The following is a 23,607-nucleotide window of genomic DNA, read 5'->3' as shown; positions in this document are numbered from 1 at the left end:
ACACAGGGACAGCAAGCATGCTTGATTCCAGGTGATAGATCAAAGAGAGAGGCAGAAACATGCTGGTTATGCTGGTTCCTGGTTCTGTAGGAGGTGTCACATACAGGGGTTTGTCTCCCTGACCGTAGGACTCTGTTTGAGGAATGAGACTGATGGGAACAGACAAGTTTGTCTGAAAGAGCAGTTCAAGGACATCTTTGCCAACAGACATGTTAATGAGGAGGGCATTAAAAAGGTGACCAGCACTTTTCATGCTGGAACCTTGAGTATTTTATGGTCCAAACATTCATGTTACAAGTAGCTACACTGGTAGCCCCTGCAGTTTGGCAGTCTATATTTCATAATATCTTGCTGTAGGTTTTTAATCTTCAAGAAAGATAACCGGGCTGGCAATTTTGGTATTGAAACAACGCATGTAGGGTGGGCTCACCTACTCTCAACTGAAATGAATTGGGCATAGATATGTATTTAAGCCTGCATGAAGGGTTAGTGCAATATTTATCTTTCTCCCATGCTGTGTTCTTCCTGCGAGCACAGTTGCATCCAAATGTTTCAGATCTTAGTTTACTTTTGATCTTGAATAGGGGCTTGAAGGCTACATTTAAAATATCATATAAAATGGAATCAACTGTAAAGATATGTATGAGTAAATATAACCAATTAATGAGGAAACTTTATTAGTAGTGAAAGTTAAATTAGACAAATTTAGTTCAGGACTTGAATGCTGTATAATAATTTTATGATACCTACATTTTTTTGGAAAATGAAGGCTGTTATCAAATATCCAAGTGGTGGGAAAATAAAGCTTATTGGAACTTGGGACAAGTGGGGACATCCTAGGTTATTGAGGCCAGTTCCACAATGCAACAGAGTAACAAAAAACTAACCTGGAAGGGACAGCATGGACTTCCCTGGTTTCACTTTAACCATGCTTCAACCTGAACAGCACTGCTTGTTTTTCTGTTCTTACATCTGCAAATGGAAACGATGTTTCACTTCAAGAAGAAAGCCTTTGGGAAATATGTGTTCTTAACCAAAAATCTATTCCCTGGATGATACTTTTATCATCGATGTTTAGTAATGTCTCCTCTCAAAAAGTAAGGACTAATCATATTTCCAAATACAACAGCATGGCTAGCAATGCTGGTCAATTATAACATCTGTGAAATGAACACAGGAATTACAGTTTGCCTCATATTAATCTGCGTGATTTGTACCCTCTACCATCAATATATTAACTACTATAGATTACCTACATTTTCTTTGATAGTTAGGTAGAATCATGGAAAATATATGGTACCAACTAACCCAGAACAATCCAAATAGTGATAGCCGCCTAAAAAGGTTCAGTCTAAGACTGAAAAGGAGATTCTTTGAAAGCATGTCTGATATCTGACTTGTCTTGTATTCTGTGCAGGTTGTGCTCTATATCTTATGTGAGAACTCAACCTTATATTAGAATTCATAAATAAATTCTGCAAGAAAGAGGGAAAAGAACTCACACATTGATTGCACTGGGACACTACATTATTTACCTGCATTTGTTGTTATTTTGCTGACAGAAATATCAACTCCATACAAATTATTTTTTCTGGTGTTCACAAATGCATTGTAGATTGACATTTCATGAAGATTCTGAAGGTTTTTGAATTTGTTTTCTAAATGACATAAGGTTGAGGGACTTTGAAGATGACATAAAAATAGGAAGGAAAGATGTAAAATCCTATGTCTTTCCAAACATACACAATTATTTTAATTTGTTGATTTATTTTTATTTGGTAGTGTTAAAAATAATTTTTTAAGAAAATAAAAAAATTGGGAATTTTTGCTTTACATAAATAGACATATGTTTAACAGTGTGGCATGTTATCTTTATATATCTTTCACAATGTCCTGGGAACCTAATATAAAAAAGAATGCTTTTTCTCCATTCAACAGGAACACTTTCATTTTATATATGGATTTTTTTTTTATTTTTATTTTAGTAACAATGAAGATATGATTTATTTTGTTCTTCCAATCAAACAGAATGTGCTAATGGTTGTGCAAAGATTAGTGGTGATATTTGTAATTAACATAGAACAAAGCTACAGATGTGTGGTGGGTTGACCTTGGCTGGCTGTCAGACCCCCACCCAGCCACTCTTTCACACTGCCTTCTCATCAGCATGGGGGGAGAAGAAAAGATGAAAAAGTTTACGGATCGAGATAAAGAGAGGGAGATCACTTACCAGTTACTGTCATGGGTAAAACAGACTCAAATTGGGGAAAATCAGTTTAATATATTGCCAATTAAATTGCATAGTGAGAAACAAAGACAAATTAAAACAACACCTTCCCCATCCCCATTTTTTTCCTGAGACTCAACTTCAGTCCTTCATTCCCTTCTCCTCTACCTCCTCCCCACCGCAAGTGGTGCAGGGGGATGGGGAATGAGGGTTGTGGTCAGTCCATAACAGCTCCTCTCTGCTGCTCCTTCCTCCTCACTTTTCCCCTCCTCCTGTGTGGGCTCTCCGTGGGCCATAGTTCCTTCAGGGCACATCCACCTGCTCCAGCATGGGGTCCTCCATGGGCAGCAGTGCAGATATCTACTCTGGCGTGGTCCTTTCCACAGGTACCTGGAGAACCTCCTCCTCTCCTTTTCTGACCTTGGTGCTCACAAGATTGTTTCTCTCTCTTCCCCCCCCTCCCTTTACTCCTCACTGTACCTGTGCAGTGTTTTGCCCTTTCCTAAATACGTTTCCCTGAGGCACCACTGCCCTGGCTGGGGGGCTCAGCCGTGCCCTGCGGAAAGTTGGTTGGAGCCGGCTGGAACCGGCTGTGTCCGGCACGGGGCAGTCCTGGCCTCTCCTCACGGAGGCCGCCCTGCAGCCCCCTGCCAGCACCTGGGTGCCTGCACCCTGTACGGTATGTCAAAGTACCTGTGAGATATGAGAAAACTGAGTAACCTTTTCCTTTGGTAAGTTTCATTAGTCTTTGGATTTTTGTTTTAATGATGTCTACTTTCCTTGTTTTAGCAACATATACAGCATCCTCATCTATTGTAATTAAGCTGTGTACTTTACACATGCTGAAGACCTGACTCATATGGCATGTGTTTTGTTACGCCTCAATGTATTTGTACTCTGTATTTTTTTAGTGCTCCTCTCCACAGTAGAAAGCACAGACAATGGATGAGAGATAACTGATGTACTCTCTCTTATATTAACATGGCAAAATTCAAAAAAGGTATCATAAAAATACTAAAGTGACTCTAATACAAGCAAAACACTCGAAAATCTGTATGTTGTTTGCATATTGCTATGAATGTCTTCTTAGTTTCTGGAAGTACTTCCTACTTCATTTATTGCTTTATTCCAGCAATAAAGACATATATTTGTAATATTGAATAAGAAATTACTGAAATTTAATTCTTTGTAAATAAAATACAGAAGCTCTGTCTTCCAGCTTCCTTTTTCAGGGGAATATGGATTGTAACACCCCTTGGTTTTAATTACAGAACAACATTTGGAACAAAATTTTCACGTTAATAGCATACATAAAGATGAAGAAAATCAAAGCTTATCTTGCTTCCTTTGCAGGTTTTTCAGGCCAGTACTGTGAAATAGAAATGAATGAGTGTGATTCAGCTCCCTGCTTGAATGGTGCTGTCTGTCAGAATGATGTCAACAGCTATGATTGTTTTTGCCCTGAAGGTAAGTTGATCAAAATAATTTATTTTTATTATCTTCAACAATTTTCAAAATTGCCTACAGTCTGCAAAACATCTTCTTGACAGTCTTCAAAACCATTGTTAAAATTTCCTTTCTATGTAAGTTATTCATTCTTTTCTGGTCTCATTTGCATCTTTGTCCATCAAGGCACCCAATAAAACAAGCACACTCATAAAGAAAGGAGACAGATACACTTGTAAGTGCTACTTTTTTCAGACAAAACCTCATGATTTTTGCAAATTGTGAAGGAGTGGAGAAAACACAAATGTGCAGTATGTGAAATCCATGAAAAATGTAATCAATAAGCTTACAAAGAAAATATTTTATCCTGATGTACTAACTTGCAGCTTTGTGACTGAGCTTAGCAAGCAAATTACAATGGCCATAATAATGACTGTAATATATCTTCAGTACAAAAATCTATTAAAAATTTCACAGACAAAAATAATGTGATTTTCAGTACTTCTTGTCTGTTTCTTTAAAAACGCATATTGCTCAGTGTTATCAGAAGTGTATGAACAAACGAGTGGTTTCAAGAAAAAAGTAGTTAAAGGAAAAACAAAAATGCTTTAAAACATTTTAAATTACAGTGTTTTTCTGAGATACTTTCACAAATGGGTTTCTTCTGAATATTTGAATATTTTTTTAAATTGGATTTTTAGTTAAAAATAAAATCAAGGTTGTGATTGATAACCTGGTACTTTGTTTCTGCATCTTAAACTTTCTTATACTTGTTTGATTTTAATCTTCAAATAGTACTATTTTGTAAGTACGGACTCATGGTGAGTTGATTTCATAGCTTACAATATTTCATGTATTTATATATTAATACAAGCATTCTAGTGGTGATGATAAGTTCAGAAACTCATCACAAAAGATGAAATTGCCACAAATAATTCTCATAAGTACAGCCTCCAACAATACTTAGTTTAATTTAGAAGCCAAAACAGATATTGGAAGGCAGTTGAAAATTAAGCTTGGAAAAGATCATTCTGCTGTTTAGTGTGCTTGACCAGCTTATAGAAAAATAAATCTTGGCATCCACATTAATAATTTTGTGGCTTAGTTGTTACCTGTGAGACATGGATCTGATTAAACTCTAAATTCAAATGAGAACTGTTACTGTATACATTATTAATGAACTAAGGGTAATTCTAAAGTTTTATGATTTAGGGATCAGTGGAAATTGGTTCCATGGTCAGTTTGAGAAATTATGGGAATATGCCTTGCACTGAGGGCGCTGATAGCTTAGCATTAGTCATGGTCTTCCTGCAGTCATGGCCTGTGACAGCACTAATGATAGTCATTTTGTAGCATGACCATGAATTAGAATACATTTACAAGAGCGTAAAATGTCAGATATTGGAGTGTAGATTCTCCAGCAATTTCAAGTACAAAAAAACACTGTTGGACTTCTGAGTTTGTTAAAAGTCACTATGACACAAGAAACAAATAGAGGAAAAGTAGAGAAGTAACTATCTGAGAGTTGATTTTTAAAACTATAATCAGATGTCCAAATTCCAGCATCACTTACCTTCATGTGCAATGTTCTCAAAATAGCAGAAGATATATAGATTCTTAAGTCTCTGCTAAACAGAAAGTTCAACTAGATTAATGAAAATACTGAATCCTAAATTTGTTCTTTCAATTGTTAGCTACTTTTAAAGTATATTTGATGGTCAAATGTATTTTCCTATTTATGACAGAACAGAAAAAGCTTTTAGAAAGATCTTTCAATAAGACTTCAAGATAATTTTATTACAAGAGTAAATTGAAAACAATCTATTTTTTAGAAAACGGGACCCAAAGACATGCTTTAGAAAAGAAGGCATAGATATAGCTGAATTATACATAGCTTTTTGGTTTTTTTCCAACCAAGGATTTGAAGGTCTGAACTGTGAAATCAACTTTGACGAGTGCACTTATGGCTTCTGTAAAAGCAATTCAACTTGTTTAGACCTGGTTGCAGACTACAGTTGTGTTTGTCCTCCAGGATTCACTGGTAAGATTTATTTTAACTTTGGAAAAGACATTAAGTAGTTAAACTTTTTTTTTCCTTTTCTGAAATGAAAACAAACTCTTTTTAATTACATTTTGTTCAGTGTTTTAGCATTAATAAAAATAAATTCAACTCAGTACTCTGTGTTATTGATAATCTGCTTTAATTTCCCTACTAATATGATAAAAATTGAAAGCAGTATGATGGAAAGCAAAACTGTATTTTGCCTAGAAAAAGAAGTGTTCAAAAAACACCTAGTCTATGAAAAATAAGTGAGCAACGATAGCTATAGCTGGTGCTGTTTGTCTTCAGATCGTATCACAGCCATACTTGATTGAGACAGAAATGAGAATACAATTTTAGCAAGAGGACACTTTGTTCTCTTCAAGAAAGATACCATCAGATCCTTATGATAAATAGCTTGTAAATTGCACAATTATTTGTGTGTCTAACAGGTTTAAGAGAATAGCTCTTGCATCAGGAGCAGTCTTCATGGTCCTACTTTCTGCCAGAAGCAGCTAACAAGATCATGGGGAAATCAATAAAACTGTCTCAAAAAATATGCCATCTTAACAACTAATATGCTGTGATGTCAGGGACTGGAACACACTGACTTTCAGCTGCTGATTTCATAGAGGCAAATGGAGCAGCATTAGTCATAAGCGGTAACAGGAAGACAAGCAGTGGCAGTCTCAGAAAACATGCACAGTGGGTGTTGTAATAAAAAGCCAAACAGATATGTACAGAGAGTTCAAAATTTGTGGTGACCAATGGAGAGGAAAGAAAAAAATGGAAGGGATCTATTATGGAGAAATGAAAGGTTAAAGAAGCAAATAGTGCAGTAAAGGATGAGGAAGCAAAATTAAGTTAGAAGTAAATAGAGCATTTCAGGTTGATAGTAACACCAGTGACATCCAGTTTAGGAGCACTTCATATATATTTTGTCAATGGTTAAAAATAGGCAGATGGGACATAAGGAATGTAAGATGATACACGGAGATTTAGAATTTGCGAAAGTGATAATAGTTGCAGTTCCCACAGACGTCTGTGATTTTGCTTGATTCGTGCCAACATATTCTAATATTATTCAGCATTACAAAACTGAGATGTGCTGTATTTCCTACAAGATCATATTCTCCTTCTTTCTTTGATAACTGGCTTTGCTGTCATGAGTTTGCATAGTATATGTCCATTTTATGTCAATCATGAAAATAATGGAGGTGATTATAAAGTATTTGTTCATATAAATAGAAACAATTTTAATGCAATAATTTTAAAAGAAGGAGCTTTAAAACTTACTGCTATACTGCAAGGATCAAAATGGAAAACATCTAACTTTTCTGTAGAGATTACAAACAGCCAGTTTGAACTAGGGAATGCAGGAAAAACTGTTCCTTTGAAAATACAGCTACACTACTTTGGGATATGATGGAATCCACATTACAGAACCAGAACTATGAAGTAATGTGTGGGTGTCACACAGACACCTGGAACAGGGTCTGTCATTAGCATCTTGAGCCCTTTCCCAAGAGAAAGATGATGTTCCTGATGGGGGTTTCTTCCTCCTTAGTCAGGGGTCCAGTTGGGGTTATTTTTATACATTTTCTCATCCAGCCTATCCTTCTCCTGCACTGCCAGCTGCAGTCTGGCAGTGGCCCCCAGTACCCCCAGCCCCAGGCACACAAAGGGCTATGGTTTGTCAGGGAGTGACAGTCAGGGGGTGTCACCCCTCCCCAGAGGGGCCACCCCCAGAGCTGCAGCTGGAGCAGGGGAGGCAGCAGTCACTGGCCCTGGCGCAGGGATTAAACCAGCGACACCCAGCTCAGGCCATGGTGAGTCTGAGCCCCTGCGCTGCCTGGTCAGTGCACAGCCGGGGCATCCCACTGCTGAGGGCAGACATCATATTTACTGGGCTACAACAGTTAGCTCTGACTACACAGAGGCACAAGTAGTTCATCAACAGATCTGCTAACTCCATGTTGATCACATCTTGTATTTTTCTGATGAGACTTGATCAAGGAAGTGAAATTTGAAAAAGTCCAGTAAACGTATAGGGCTGATTTTTTCTTTTCAATTGTTTTCAAATGCATTTTTGCTTTCCTAGCATGTTAAAAGGCATTTCCAAATAAAGTTTAGCTTTAGCATCTGATCTGTTGGGTACAAAAACTGTCTTAGGCCTAGTTGTTTGCTTGTCTTGCTGTTTACTAGCTCTGTGCCTGGCAGCATTACTCCGCTTTGGTGTCACATGCCTTGTGCATGGACTCTCTGCTGGAAGGGCAGCGTTGGACAGGAGGGAGACGGCTGCCTGTTTGAACGGCCTTGGCTATGGTGCTCCACAGGTCATGTAGCTCCTGGGAGCAGACCTGAGAAGAGGCAATACCATGTGTGTGGCAGGGAGCAGGCCTGGATGGACAGAGCAGCTCTCTCCTGCTGAGGAAAGCCAGCAGGACAGGAACACCCAAAACACCTGGGAGAGTCCTGAGAGGAGCAGAGAGTCTTCTTGCAGCTTCTGCTCCCAAGTGCAGTTTTTGTTGTTAAAAGGGTGAGCACCTGAGTGCTGGCAGCTTTACAACCTGCTGCATGGAGTTTCCTTTACTCTGAGCAAGGTAGGCAGACAGAGAGAAGCAGCTCCTGAGAAAGATAAGGAAAAGACTTTCTCTCTCTCTCTCTCTCAAATCAAAACTGGCTCTCAAATGCCCTCTTGTGGGAGTCAGCATACACAAGATCACTGTAATTATCCCATAGTAAAGAGCTACTGGACAAACGGACAGATGGCGGCACTGCCACCTCCTTCCCTCACAATGTTTTGTTCGATTTTGTCCATTAGAGGGTTTTCAAGAACATCTGGCAGTTGAGATAGGTAAAGGCAGTCCAGGTCTGTTAACCTGGCAAGCCTCAAAAATTAGAAAAAGACTCACTCAGCACATCCAGACTAGTTAATTCTGGACATTATCAGAACATGAAGATAGGTGAAGGAGGGAATTTTAATACTGAACAGTAGGACACCTTAAGTAGTAAGATACCTTGAATCAAAGCATCAGTCAGGTGGGCTGGTATGGACTGGACACTGGTGATACAGAAGGAGGAGGCAATTTTATGAGGTGTTGGTTACTGACCATTATCATTATTTGGGTGGATTTTCTCTGGTAGTGTAAGTCATTGGAACCCAAGAATTTTGTAAGTCAGTGTTCTGGGATGAGAAGGCATGTTTTTTTAATCTTGAATGAGTGACGGGATTATATTTTGTCCATTGTAAACCCTTTGCCTATTTTAAATTTTAGAAGAGATTATTAATTAAATTGATTTCAAAACTGTGCACATGTGCCTGAGTGTAGAAGTGATCCCTATGCTAGTAAGGTGACACCAGTGAACATCGGGCAGAAAAAACATGATTCCAAAGTGATTTTTACTTTAGCACTTTACTTTGTTGTAATTTATATGCATGACATTCTTAAGCTGACTTCCTCAATTATATCATGGTCCATATGAATTCTCTATGTGTAACATGATCCTTGTTTTAGGTTTTGCCTGTGTCTCATTCATGTTTATCATTATCATGAGGCAGTATGAATCAACAGTCAAAATCTACCATCAGGCACATGTTGACTTAAATAAGTCTTTAGGCTTTACACAGCAGACTAAATAAATTTGCAAGCCTTTTAATATGCTTTCTGAAGATCAAATCTATATAATTTCCTCTGGCATGTGTCATACTATGAGCTTTAGGAATCCTGTAGTAGCTATTATGGCTAAACAAGTGGTCCCTGCAACACTGAACATTTGAAAATGAAAATTGTAAAAGAATGTGCAGTGTCTTCTAGCTCAACTCACTCCATCATAAGGCAAAAGGTGATACCTTTTTTTTGTGCTTTCAAAAATCTTTTCCAGTGTGTTCTTTTTCTACAGTTTTCTAAGCTTTGTTTTCAGTAAGCTTGCAAAAGCTGTTCTATTTTAGGCAGCTTTTGGCTGACCCAGATGTTTTTAGTTAATATCAGGACCACTGCAAAGTTCAAAATCATTGAGTCACTCCATCCTCCATTCCACTAATTATTTCCAGTCCTGTCCTCAACAATTCAAAGGAAAGAATTGGCCTGAGAAATCTATTGGTGCTTACCCATCTTAAAGTCATCCAAATTACTTATTTCAGAGCTTTTGAAAACATTTTTTTAAGTTTCAGTTCAGAAAACTCTTTAATTTCAAAATATTAATGGAATTTGTAACAAAGTGTTAGAAAATTAAAATCTTCAAACTAGAAAAGAACTATTTTGGGAATTCCTGAAATAATACACATTGATTGCTGTCATTAATAATAGTAACTGATAATAACAAGAATAAAAAATATATGGACTTGAGTTCTGTGCAAATGTTCAAGATTTAAGACATTCATCCCAGGATGGGGACAAAACTACTGAAAACATTCCTGGCTTAACTGCACATTAAATCTCTCCTTTCTTACTAGTTTTACAGCAGTTTGAATAACCCATCTGTGGCTTACTCAGCCACAGATATGCAGTCTCACTTCCATCTCATGGATCAGGTTATTCTTCCACATAAACGGCCCTTTCAGAAGCGGCGCAAAAGCCAGGTATTCTTTTCTCTGATATCCCCTAATGACCGAGTTCATATAAACAACATGCCAGTGTCTGATCTCTAGTCAAAGCGCCAAGGTTTTTCAAACCAACCCAAAACGTGGAAGCTGAAGACTGAAGAGGGCGGGATGGTTCCCCTGGCTCCTGGTCAGCAGAGCTCTGACTAACAGTGGGCCCCATGGTGGTGTGCGAGCAAAAGGCTGACTGCCTTTCTCCCTGCTCAGCTGGGACAGTGTTGATGGGCTGCTGGTTTTCAGAAACACTCCAGAAGGTGGGCTGCCGAGAGCAGGCTTCCCACAGTTGGGCGTGCAAACTTAACATGCTGGAAAATAAACACTGTTTATGCATACATGGAAATGTATTGAATATGTATTTCTGTGGTTATTAGAGAATGTTTATCATCACGTCTAATGTGTAAGTGTACCTGCTTTCCCTGGAAGGAATTCAGGTTAGAACACTGAGTGGAAAAACAAAAGATCAGTAGAGTGCAAAAAAGTCTGTTTAAGTTTCATCATGCTGCAAATTACATTATATAAAAATTTTGATAAACTAATACATAAAAACTATTGAATTGCATGAAAGAAAAATAAATCAATTATAGTTCAGTAGCAATGTTTTTTCCAGTCATCTAAAAAATAAGCAAAGTGTCTTTTTTTTGGTGAGAAATCAAATGGCACATTTCTCCAATAGTTTTCGATCTGCAAATACTAAGCATGATTTGTTTAAATTAAAAGGTGAATAGTAACAGTTGGAACCATCTGACAAAAGATAAGTTAATTCTTCAATCAAAAATTTAATTAATTTATATGAGATTTACTTTATCATTGCTTTACTGGAGGTGTTATGAGATTATTTTTGTATTTCAGTTTATCCCCTTTATTTGAGATATAATGGTTTTTTTTTCAATAGTGATGCCAATCGTCATACATAATATAATGTATGTAGAACATACATTAATACCTTTCTGGGTGTCACTGTGTATTTAATTAATTTTAGATAAATTGGAACATAATCATTTAATATGAATAGGCTTCTTTTTGAATTAAAAAAATATTTTCAGTTGCTGGGAGACCCTTATCAAATAAAAAATGAAAAGCAATCATGTCTAGAAAAGCTCATACAGTGATTAAAACATCTGCAGAAGACTCTGGAAAACATGGTTGGAATTCTTAGTTTTCCTGAGTTACTCTGGAAAATCAACCAAATTTTTCCTTAACTCCGTACTTTTTCTATAAACTATTTTTCTTTTCTCGTTTTCTTTGCATGTGTTTTCTATTTATATTCTAAACAGTTAAGGTCATGGATGACATCATACTATGAACAGTAATATGCCAGCACAGTGAGCACAATTTTTACTTTTTACATCTGAGTGCACCTGTAAAAATAACATATGGATATCAAGACAGAATTTCCAACTGCATCAAGATTTTTATTATACTCCCTCAATTAACCTGTTAGGACTAAATTTTCTATTATGACATGAGCAATCAGTGAATGAACTCTGACGCAAGAAAATCTGCCTCCAGCCAACTTCCCCAGTGTACATTTTCCATCCCTCCCAAATATTCCGTTAATGATTTTGAGAAATGGAAGTGGCATCTTACATAAGAATGGTTTTCTCTAATTTCCTCTTCTGAAAAAAATTCACCAAATCATTGGTGTTGGAAAGTCTGTTGTTCAAGACCGCCTTTGCAATATCAACTAGCATCGTACCAGAGGTTTTGATACTAAATTATATTTTCCAGTATATACTGGGCTGTGTTTTTAACAAGTGAAACAATTTACCTTTGGGCACCTTCTTCTTTGGCAGAGCTGTACTATAAAAGGTATAACACTATCAGTTTTAGTATGACCACACTAAGTAGTACCATATTTGGTGCCATCTTCAGTAACGTGTTGACTTTTTTTCTTCTTCATCCTTTGGCCTTTTTCTTTGTCTTGATTTTTTTCTTTTTTCTTTCTTTTTTTTTTACACCTTTCTCTTTCTCAGTTCTGCAACTCCCTATAACTACCAATTTTGCTATATTTGAGACATTTTACATATGTTAGGCATTTGTCCTTTGTCCATTTTGTTATCCCTAAAACTGTTTTTGCCCAGCTCCTATGTTTGCTTCACTAGTAGTAACTGGCCACAGGTGAGCTGTTAATAGCCTTGGAGTCTCCAGTACCATCCTACAAACGCACTTTCAAGGCCTCTGCTCTCTCCCATGTACTCCTTCACACTGCAGCCCTACTCTAGAGTCATAATTAGTTCATTCTATACAGCGTAATTACTTGTTATTCCTGTCTACATCTTATTAACAATAAGCGTAACATGACGCAATTTACAAAATTAAAGAAGACTAAAACAAATGAGGCAAGATCCACCTGGCCACTAGACAAGTCCTGAGGCCTCTGGTGTTAGCCTGACACCAAACCTGTGGCCTGATATTAGCAACGGCAATGCCATATGTACTGGGCTACAGGGCTGCAGTGGTGATAATGGGGACATTACCCCACAGCTTGACTCACTTCACTTAAACAGTAGGTTGACCAGAGACTACTGCTTGCCCAGATCTGAGGAGACTTGAGCCAGGAGGTGAAAAGTGTTAAATGCAGAGTGATGTTTTTAAAGCTGTTTATACAACCTTTATAAGATTTTTTTCCTTGGTTCTTTTGCAGTCAGGCAAGAAACAGAATTGCATAGATTATTTGCTCTGGTAACAGCAGAGCAGTACCTGACAGATAGTTTTCCTAGGAACCTCCAGAACCTCCAAGGACAGGACATACACATTTCACATGATGACAATGATGCTACAGAGCCCAGTTGCCTTGGAGTGGACTATTGCTATCACAGAAATATATCTGGCTCACAGAATTGTCTCAATGTTTTCCCAGGAAAGACCCATAGAAGGCTACAGGATGAGTGAATTTATTCTGGAAGTCTTTTAACAACCCGTAGATTGCTGGTTGTATGCTCTACATTAGGTTTGTATACCAGAAGTCAGTTAATGTTGCCCATTAACCACCTTGTTCTGAACCTAATTACTTAGTTTTGATTAAAGCACACAACGAATCCAAAAGCATTCAATCCTGATTTGAATGCATGAAGAGAAGCCAGAATTTCAATGGCATTTTTTCTAGTAGATTTGAAATACCACCAGATTTAGAAGTTTATATTAAATATTTTATCTAAATTTTTGTCTTCAACTTCAAGCTATTGCATCTCATTACCTTTTCTACACAAAATGAAAAAGCCTCTTGCTACCCAAGTATTTTCTCTTTGTAAAGACACTTACACACGGTAATCGAGTCACCTCTTAGTTTTGTTTGTTCTAAATGAAACAGATGGAGCTCTTTAAGCCTTTGCCTACGGCATGCTTTCTTCAGTTATTGAATAAATTGTGTAGCTTTTCCTGCATTCTTCCCACTTATTTTTAAATATGGAACGTTGTAGTCAATGTTTTATGCAGAGGTATTTTACACATCAATATTCCTTCTTGTTTTTTTAAATACATCTGAGAATTTTTTTTTTCTCCTCACAGCACTGTAATAGGGCTCATATGCTGAGGTCTTCAGCAGTCTTTCTCAGATCACTTTTGTTGTTTCCTAACATACAGTTCAGCTACAGTTCAGTAGCTATAACCTACATATCTCTTTCTTTGCTTGTATCTGGCAGCTGCAAGTGACCAGAAGTGACCTGCAGTACATTGAAAAATGTACTGTTTAACTAAACAAAAGTTATCACAAGATTTCAGTTAGGGCATATGTTTGCTCTCCTGTAGAAGGGAGATACCTGAAAAGAAGTGGGAGTGGAAATGCAGAGTCTGTTTAAAAGTCAGTGTTGAAATAATAGAGTAAGGGCTTTTCACATTCATCTACAGAAAAAGAGGCTCAGGGAAGTATGAAATGGCTGATTTGACTTATTATGATTTTCTCATGAGAAAGACTTGAGGGATGAATATAGGTTGAATGTGCCAAAAGCTGTACTGCTCTCTTTGTAAGAGTAGGACTTTCCATCTGTATTTTTAACCATGTACATTTATGATGTGCATGAAGAATGTGCTTGTCTCTGCCTGCTAGTGTTAATATTTTTATCCTCTGCTTCTCTTGCCTACTGCATGCCTGGACTCACCTCTGTCTTATCTGACTAATACAGAAATGTGTTTTGATGGAGAGACAGAGTGGAGACACAGATTTGGATAGAAGCACTAGGTTCCAAAGTGGGAGCTCTATTATCACACACCAAGTAACTCAAGACTTTATTCTACCATGAGGCAAAGCAAATTTCCAGACAATCCAACTCACTACATGAATATAAAAGCCTTTGGTCCTTCTTCAGTGTCATAAACAGAGTGTGTGCCCTGTAAATTACATAATCATAGCACTAGAACAAAACACTAAAGATCGTCTATTCCATCCTCATCCCAGCAGAAAACATATACATAATTTCTCACCTATGTTTGTCTCACCTTAAAGAGGTCCAATGCCATTCCTTATTTTCCTCAGGTAATCTTTCCAGAGTGTTATTATACTAACCATGAGGAGTTCCTTATTGTCTAATCTGACTTTCACTGCGGTTTAAACGCATCACTTCTTACCCTGTCTGCTATGAACATGGAGAACTAAAGTCATTTGTAAAAGTCTTTTCTTATTTTATGATTGTCATCACATTTCTATTCAAATCTTCCTTATTTAGGCTTTACAGCCCCATTCATTTTGTATATCTTAAGTCATGCTTTCGAGTTCTTTGTCATTCCTGTCATGCTCATCTGGACTGTCTTCATTTGGTCCACATTTTTCTTGAATGCAACTCACTGCGTAGCACAAAGCATTCCAAATGCAGCTTTATTCCAGCTAGATGAGAATGGAAGGATTACTTTATGATTCTAACTAGCTATGTTCCTTTTTATATATCCCAATACACTATTTGATTTGAAACAAAATTCTGGGTTTTGTTCCTACTTAACTTGTGATTTGCTGTATTATGATATCTTCCACTTGTTCTGATTGGCTAATATTTGTTATTTCAAACTCTATCTCCAATTAGTCAAAATTTATGAAGACTTCTAATCCTGTTCTCCAATGTACCTTTTGTGTTGCCATCAATAATCTTACTCTGTTGTCCACCATCCAGACTGTTATTGAAAAGATTGAGTGGAACTAGATGGACAGTAGACCTCTTTCAAAATCTGTGCAATTCATTTATCCGTTTTGGTAGTAAAACCACTGATAACTAATGTATGAATATGGTTTTCCATAATATTCTCTTGTAGTTCATATCTAGTCCAATTATTAGGATTTCACATGAGATAGCAGCAGAAACATTAGTGAAATCAAGGAGTATGGCATATGCTTTTTTTTTTTAACCACAAGGTCTGTAACTCTAGTGTAGAAGGGAATTGGTTCGCTTATATAAGGCTCACTTTTTATCAATTATTTTATATTTATAGGTTCTTACAAGTAATCAGTTTAGTAACTTTTTCCCATATTTCCTACAGGAACTGAAATTACACAAATAGATCTATAATTTCACGGCTCTGTCTTTTACTCCTTTTTAAAGGCTGACTTTATTGAGTCTTTAGGTACTTTACCTATCTTGCACAAGTTCACAAAGAAAACTGAAGTGTTTTTATCAGCCAATACCCAAGGGTGAAATTAATCAGACAAGCCTATCTGAACATCTAACATCTGACAATTCTCCAACCTGCCTTCTCTATTCAACACTGAAGCTTTGCCCTTTAATCATAGGTATCAGTTATGATAATGATCTGCTTGCAGCTGACTTTTTACTGATGAGGGAAGCAATAGTAGCATTGAACAATTTAGCATGATTACCATTATCAGTAGCCATCCTTCTCCATTGAATGGCAAACCATACTTTTCCTTCATCTTTAATGCTGAAGTACTTACAGCATGATTTCTTGTTATGCTGACAATCCCATGATAGTTACATCTTATTCGGTGCCTTTGCTGGTCTGATTTCATGCCTAGATACTTATACTGTACTTCTTAGGTTATCCTTATTAACCCGGCCTATTTAGTTGGGTATTTTCATTCTTTGAAAATGAAGAAGTGCAAAGTTGGTCTCCTAATACCCAGTGTCTTTCTCCCACAAAAAGATAGTTTGTCCTGGTGTACGTAAAGAAAACAGCAACTTTCTTAATTACCTTTTTACTTTAGTTCAGCGTCTCATCACTGATAGAAATTTTCTTCATTCTTTGCAATTTTTCTGACTTCCTTTGTTATTATGTTGTTCACCCCCCTCTCCTCTCCTTTCCCATGGATCTTGATCGCTCTCACCCAAGTTCTTCACATTCCTTTCTTCATATTCAGAGACTACTTCTCCCTTTTACTTAGAATCAAATGACAGAAAATCTGTTTGTAGTTACCTTTTCCACTATTGCATGAAAAAATTGCCAATAGAACATTCAAAAATCTTTGAATATTTGAATGATGATTCCTTTCCAAAATGATGTTTTGGTAGGTAAATATCCTATCACTCCAAGTCCTGTGTTTTTAAGGATTCTGCTACTTCTTTTATTTATTTAAAATATTTAAAAAAACAAACCAAACCAAACCAAAACCAACAAAACTATAAAAATCTAAGCTTTCATTAAACTGGTTTTACTGGATTTGTGATCTGTAGTGAATCCTTAAATACAGCAGATTATCTGTGAGTGTGCAATATTTCCTGTTGCAGCATACATGCTACAGCCTTTACCATAACAGGGCAGCCCTACCATCTCTCTCTCCATTCATTGCACCTCTCTCCTATCTTCCTTCCGGCAAGGATCACATGTCTGCTCACAATTCCCTTCACCTGTTTCTGCTCTTGAATCAGCTGGTACTCATTAGGCCACCTCTTAATTCTTCTCCACATCTCCCCCTTTTTTGTTTATGGTTTTGTAGCATTACCAAAGTCCTATCCGAAACTCCCGATTCCAGAATTCTTCTCCACAATTTCCCACATACTTCTTAAATCTTATCTAGATTCTATCATTATCCTTGTCTATGGGCTTCTGCTTCCTTCCCCTTAAAGCATTTTCTAAATAATTATTTCAAAAAAACAGTACAAAGAGGGTTGTTTTTTTCTTTTCTCTGTCTTCTCGTCACTTTCTCTCCTATTCATTGGGTTTGATTTTTATGTAGATTTTATTTTTACCTGTTCACTCAAAGAACATCATAGGGTTAAGGAAGACAAAACTGTTGGGTGACACCATCTGCCAGCCACGCATTTGTTGCTGGAATTAATCTATAATTGTCTGAGCTCTGGTCGTCCAAGGGCGACCCCAGAAACCCCACATGATTCTTTAATTCAGTAGATCCTTAGACTGAGATTCCTGGGAGGCATCACCTATCTGGTATATCTGATTTGAGTGATACAAGGATCCTTCCATCATTTTCTGGGTAGAATACCAACGACCATTCTGCTCACTTGCATCAGTGACAGCTACAGTTTTCCCTCTCTGTTACCGGAGTAGCTTCTGGTATTCCTGGGAGCTCTTAATCTCTACAGTTATCCCTTGATTTTGGATCAGAAAGATTCCAGTATAATTTATACCAGGCTAGAGCTTGCTCTAAATTAATGCAGTGCACAATAGAGGCATGAGGGACTGTGGATTTTCTTTGGTATGCCCCATGAGTTAATTGTTTTCATAAACCACCTATTATATTGTCTTCTAAATATTCTCCTCTATATGTCTTCTGTATGTTCTCCTATATTTTTGTTGCTTCAGATTTGGATTAATTTGAATTACAACTCAATTAAATCTCTTTAAAAGCAGAAAAATGAAGAAATAGTTGAGTGAATCTGTGGTTTTCTGTTGGGATCTGAGAAATGGTTTTGTCTAAACATGGAAGCAATCTCGAGAAATATTTTTCTTATTATTGTTACTGAGGTTATTAAAACTCTCAAATACTTTTTAAAATGTGGGATATAACCCTAGTAATTATGGTGTTGAGATGTAATGCTAGAATACACAAAGAATGTATTTGCAAATGTAGCTCATATTTATTCCTTTAAAATATTTAATTTGTTAACTATCAGCTATGATCTATGAATATCTCTAGTTTTAAAGCTGTCAAGCAGAAATAAAATAGTGTTTCCAACATGGAAAAGTTAAATTATGCAGTTGTCACTTGCACTGTGAAGTAGCTTTTCTGCTTTCCCAACCCCAGCATGACTTATAGTTTTAACGTTTAATTTTCTTTTCTGTCAGACAAAAACTGTTCCACGGATATTGATGAATGTTCCTTCAAGCCCTGCAAAAATGGAGGCCATTGCCATGATTTGATTGGTGAATTTTACTGTAGCTGTTTGCCAGGTAAGAAGTCAGGTGATATTCAGGTGAGAAATGTTCTGTGGTATTCAAGAAAGAAATACAGTTTTTCATAAGCACACAACTAAGTAGTCATTTATTTTGCTTGAAAAGAGAGAAGGACTGAGCAGGTATTCTTTATGTGTACTCTACAATTGCTATGCGCCAGTGTCAGCATAATTTGTTTACAAAATACAACTTGTGTTCCAGAAGTCCCGCCTTGCAAACTGATGAATGACGAGTCTTAGAAATCAACCAACAGTGTCAGTGGTATTCTAAACCTTAAAACACCTTCTCCCCACCCCTCCTTTCTTCCCAGGCTTATCTTTACTCCCAAATTCTCTACCTCCTCCCCCTGAGCAGTGCAAGAGAATGGGGAATGGGCATTGCAGTCAGTTCATCACACGTTGTCTCTGCCGCTCCTTCCTCCTCAGGGGGAGGACTCCTCACACTCTTCCCCTGCTCCAGTGTGGGGTCCCTCCCACGGGAGACAGTCCTCCACGAACTTCTCCCATGTGAGTTCTTCCCACGGGCTGCAGTTCTTTGGGAACTGCTCCAGCGTGGGTCCCTTCCACGGGGTGCAGTCCTTCAGGAACAGACTGCTCCAGCGTGGGTCCCCCACGGGGTCACAAGTCCTACCAGCAAACCGGCTCTAGCGTGGGCTCCTCTCTCCATGGGGCCACAGGTCCTGCCAGGAACCTGCTCCAATGCGGGCTTCCCACAGGGTTACAGCCTCCTTCAGGCATCCACCTCCTCCGGCGTGGTATCCTCCAGGGGCTGCAGGTGGATATCTGCTCCACTGTGGACCTCCATGTGCTGCAGGGGGACAGACTACCTCACCATGGTCTTCACCAGGGGCTGCAGGGAAATCTCTACTCTGGTGCCTTGAGCACCTCCTCCCCCTCCTTCTTCACTGATCTTGGTGTCTTCAGAGTTGTTTCTCTCACATATTCTCACTCCTCTCTCTGGCTGCAGTTGCACAGTTGCACAGCAACTTTTTCCCCTTCTTAAATATGTCATCACAGAAGCGCTGCCACTGTTGCTGATGGGCTCGGCCTTGGCCAGTGGCGGGTCCATCTTGGAGCCAGCTGACGTTGGCTGTATCGGACATAGGGGAAGCTTCTAGGAGCTTCTCACAGAAGCCACCCCTGTAGCTCCCTCCGCTACCAAAACCTGGCCATGCAAACCCAATACAGTTGCTTGCAGTGATGAGAGAAGCTATTAACATCTGAAGTCATCAATAATATTAGATCAACTTTTCTGTCTTCATATGACATACTTAATTTTTATCAAATATACAGTATCTTACAGATATATGAACTTACATGCTTCAGTGTGGCTTTTTCTCTATAGAGCTAGATTGGTGCTACAGGCCAGCTTCTATACATTGGAATGTAATATCTTTTAATGTAACCAGATAATTTAAATATGTGATACTTGTATAGTATGACTAATTATTGATATTTTTCCCCTGCTTTCTTTATCAACCAGTCATCATCTGATTGGAAAGTAGCAAGTAAAACGTGAAATGATAGTACGTTTTCAGTTGCATTTTTTTCATACTCTTAGGTCACTTACATTGCATTAAACCTTGTTCCATCATATCAAGTTAGCAATATAATGGTAAAAGGATTAAGCTTATACCTGGACAGAAATATTTGCTTATAATTGATAGGAAAAAGAAGCAGTTAAAATTATTATGTCCCTATAAGAATTATATATGTTTTTATGCAAGAGATTTAAAAATGCATACAAGTTATTTCAAGTCTAATGTATAAATAGCTTGAAAGTTATTGAAGTGTGAAACATAGAAATAGCACTCACAGCCAGCATTGCCACTAAATCATGTGGCAGTGTATGTACATAAAAATGACTTGAATATATACATAAGTACATATGGGCATTACTATATATAGAAGTGTGCGTATGTATATTATACATGTGCATGCATATACATATGCATGCAACTTCTTTTAAGACCTGAGAGTCTCCCAACAGACATTCAGAATGCAGAATATCTAAGTTTTGTCTTTTTTATTATTATTATTAATTACTATGGCTAATTTGTTAAGACTGGATTCTTATATGTTGATGTTATAGGTTAGTTTTACTTTTTAAATTGCAAAGCCTGTGACTATATTTCATTACTCTTTGCATTGTGGATAAACCAAATGTCACACTTCATTTTGTCAAAGAGTATTTTGCTTTGTGCAATCACAAACACAGCAATGAGTATGAAAACATCTGCCTGTTTTACAGGACTGAAAAAGTGAAATCATATGCATGAAATTATTATTAAAATGTTGTAAGAAGTACACATGTGTATTCTCAGACTATGTACATTTTCCATTAATATTTTTGAATACTTGTTAGATACAGTCTTTGTGAAGAATTAACGCATCTACAAAATACAGGATGAAAATGAATGCTTTAGATGATATTTAGTCTAGGAAGTTATGAGGTTATGCATGCATGGATTTGAAAGAAGAAAGCAAGGAGGTTTATAAATAAAAGACAAATTATATATAATAATTATGTATCATAAGGACTATGACCACAGAAAACAGAACAGCTAACACAGACGTACCAGTTGTCATAGCAGTTTCCAGGCTTCTCCAATGAACTGCAGGAAATATCTTCTGGGATATTCCTTTTGAGCAACATCTTCTGGCAGGCTGCTAAATTGGGTGAGGAATAGCTTCTGGAGGACTTTGCTTGTTAGCTGTTTCCTTTTTAGGGAGTGCCTATACGCACCGTCTTCACCTGACTGCTAATCAGGGATTGTCGAGCAACTACTCAGCTGAAGTTTGGGCAGCAGATATAAATCTGGTAGATAGAAGCAGAGTTCCTGGAGACCAGAAAAGAGAGGCCTGTCAGTTGTTGCAAGATGGTCCTTGAAACTATGCTCAAGTCTAACACCTATGCAATGATGGTTGTAATGAGTTATAGGACAGTCTCCAGCATCAGCTGAAGAAAATACCCCAGGCAAAACAGAAACCTTGATGCAGGCAGTACTGAAGCATGATGTTGCCATGCAGGCTTTGGGCTGCAGACAATACTTCTTTCTGGGGTTGGGGTGATGGTAGTCTCACCTGTGAAAGAGGTGAGCAGACTGCACACCATCACAGAGAATGAATGCAGGAGATCAATAAGGTCTTTCCACATACCCTGTAGAGGCAAAAGCCTGAGCCACATGATGCAAGGAAGGATGGACAGCTATAGATTATGCTTAAAGGAGTAGTGGATGGAGACTCCCAAGATGGGGGATGCTGGAAACTTATGATTTTAGCAACAGAAGGAATATTCCTTCTTTGCCTGTACACCCGCAATTACTGAACAGGTACAGTGCCCTGACAATAAGTGAGGACAAAGCATATCTGTCAGAGAAGGCATTGAGGCCAGTGGAATCTGAACCAACTGCCTGCACCAAGCACAAGTGGTGGGTAATAAAAGAGATTTCCTTCTGCAGGGGATGGAGGAACCCATCTGCCTACCTGACTTCATTTCTTGGAAGATTTGCTATTTGTTGGGGGCTTGGATATCAGATCCTGTGAGAGACTGCTGATGTTCATCTTGCCCTCAGACTGCTATCTCTGATTGCCCACCCAAATGGGAACTAACAGTACTACCAAGGGAGACCTGGAACAAATCGAAGAGTGACTACAGAGGACTAGGAAAAGTGAAGAAGGCTCTGGGAGACCATGTGGTGTTTTCTTCAGTCTTTTCAGTGAAAGTCAAAGGCTTAGGTAAGGTGGGGCACGTCATGCTGGTGAATGCTTGGCTGTCTGGCTGGTAGTGCAGACAGATCTTTAGCTTTTAGTACCCCCTCTGAAGAACAGTAACTACTACTGAGAGATGTGGCCCAGCTGACAAAGTGGAATAAGAGCATTTTTTGCAACAGGCTTCCTACCCTAATGAGAGGGCTTTAAACTAGATACACCACAGGAGGATTGCCTTAACAGGAGGAGAAGTGAAGGCACATGGAGCAATGAGAAATTGTCTACGGGACAGAATAGTGGGGGAGGCTCTCACACTTGTGAAAGCAGCAAGACTGAGGGGCTCCCTCTTCAGTACATATGCAGAAATGAAGGCAGCGTGTGATAAAAACATGAGGAATTAGAACTGTGTGTGCAGTTGCACAGCAATGATCTCATGGGGTTTAGAGAGACATGGTGGGATAGCCAACACAAACAGAGTGCTGCAGTGGAAGGACACTGGGTCTTTAGGAAAGACAAACTGAGAAAGTGAGAAGGAGGGTTTTCACGTTATGCAGATATACTCAGATATACTGACCTTTGCTTTGGAATGAATGATGTGCCAGTCAAGAGCTTATGGGTAAGGATTAGTGGGCAAACCCATGCAGGTAGTGTGGTGGGCATCTGCCACAGACCACCTGATCAAGAAGAGGAAGTAAATGAAGCCTTCTTTAAACATCTTGAAAAGTCTTACCATCACAGGCCCTCATACTCATGTGCAACTTCAACGACCAAAGTATTTGCTGGTGGTTTAATAGGGCTGGGCACAAGCAACCCAGGAGACATCTGCAGTACTGAGAAAAAATTTTTATACAGGTGATCAGCCAGATGACAGAGGAGATGTTCTGCTGGACAAGTTGCTCACAAACAAGGAAAAACTAGTGAGGGATGTAAAGCAGCCTTGGCTCCAGTGACTGAGCTGAAAATCTTGTGAGAAGGGACAAGCAGCAGAATGACAGTCCTGAATTCAAGGAGTGCTCATTTTTATTTGAGAAATCTGCCTGACTGGATTCCCACCCTTGGAGAGCGAAGGAGCACAGGACAACCTTCTCAAACACAGTAACGGCCCATTCCAGTGTGCAGGAATCTGAGCAGATGTGGCAGAAAGATGAAGAAAACATGGGCCCGTTGATGAATGATGCGCATGTAGTGACAAAGAATATGGAAAAGAGAGAGGTTATTAATGGCTTCCCTGCTTCTGTTTACTGAAAAGTTCACCCTCAGGTGACTCCCAGATTGCTCTGCCTAGAGG

At 38.3% G+C, this 23,607-nt stretch overlaps 1 protein-coding gene across 1 annotated transcript in view; it reads left to right on the top strand.

Moving 5' to 3' along the window:
* Positions 1–23,607, top strand: part of EYS (eyes shut homolog) — a 958,850-nt gene that overhangs the window by 264,157 nt on the left and 671,086 nt on the right. The window contains exons 12-14 of the mRNA XM_075145270.1: positions 3,581–3,694; positions 5,592–5,714; positions 18,502–18,606. Coding sequence (XP_075001371.1) covers positions 3,581–3,694; positions 5,592–5,714; positions 18,502–18,606 — 342 coding nt within the window. The remainder of the gene's footprint in view (positions 1–3,580; positions 3,695–5,591; positions 5,715–18,501; positions 18,607–23,607) is intronic.

This window comes from Calonectris borealis, chromosome 3, assembly GCF_964195595.1.
Source record: "Calonectris borealis chromosome 3, bCalBor7.hap1.2, whole genome shotgun sequence".
Classification (NCBI taxonomy): domain Eukaryota; kingdom Metazoa; phylum Chordata; class Aves; order Procellariiformes; family Procellariidae; genus Calonectris; species Calonectris borealis.
Note: the sequence above shows the minus strand (reverse complement) of the source record. Positions and strands in the feature narration are given on the sequence as shown.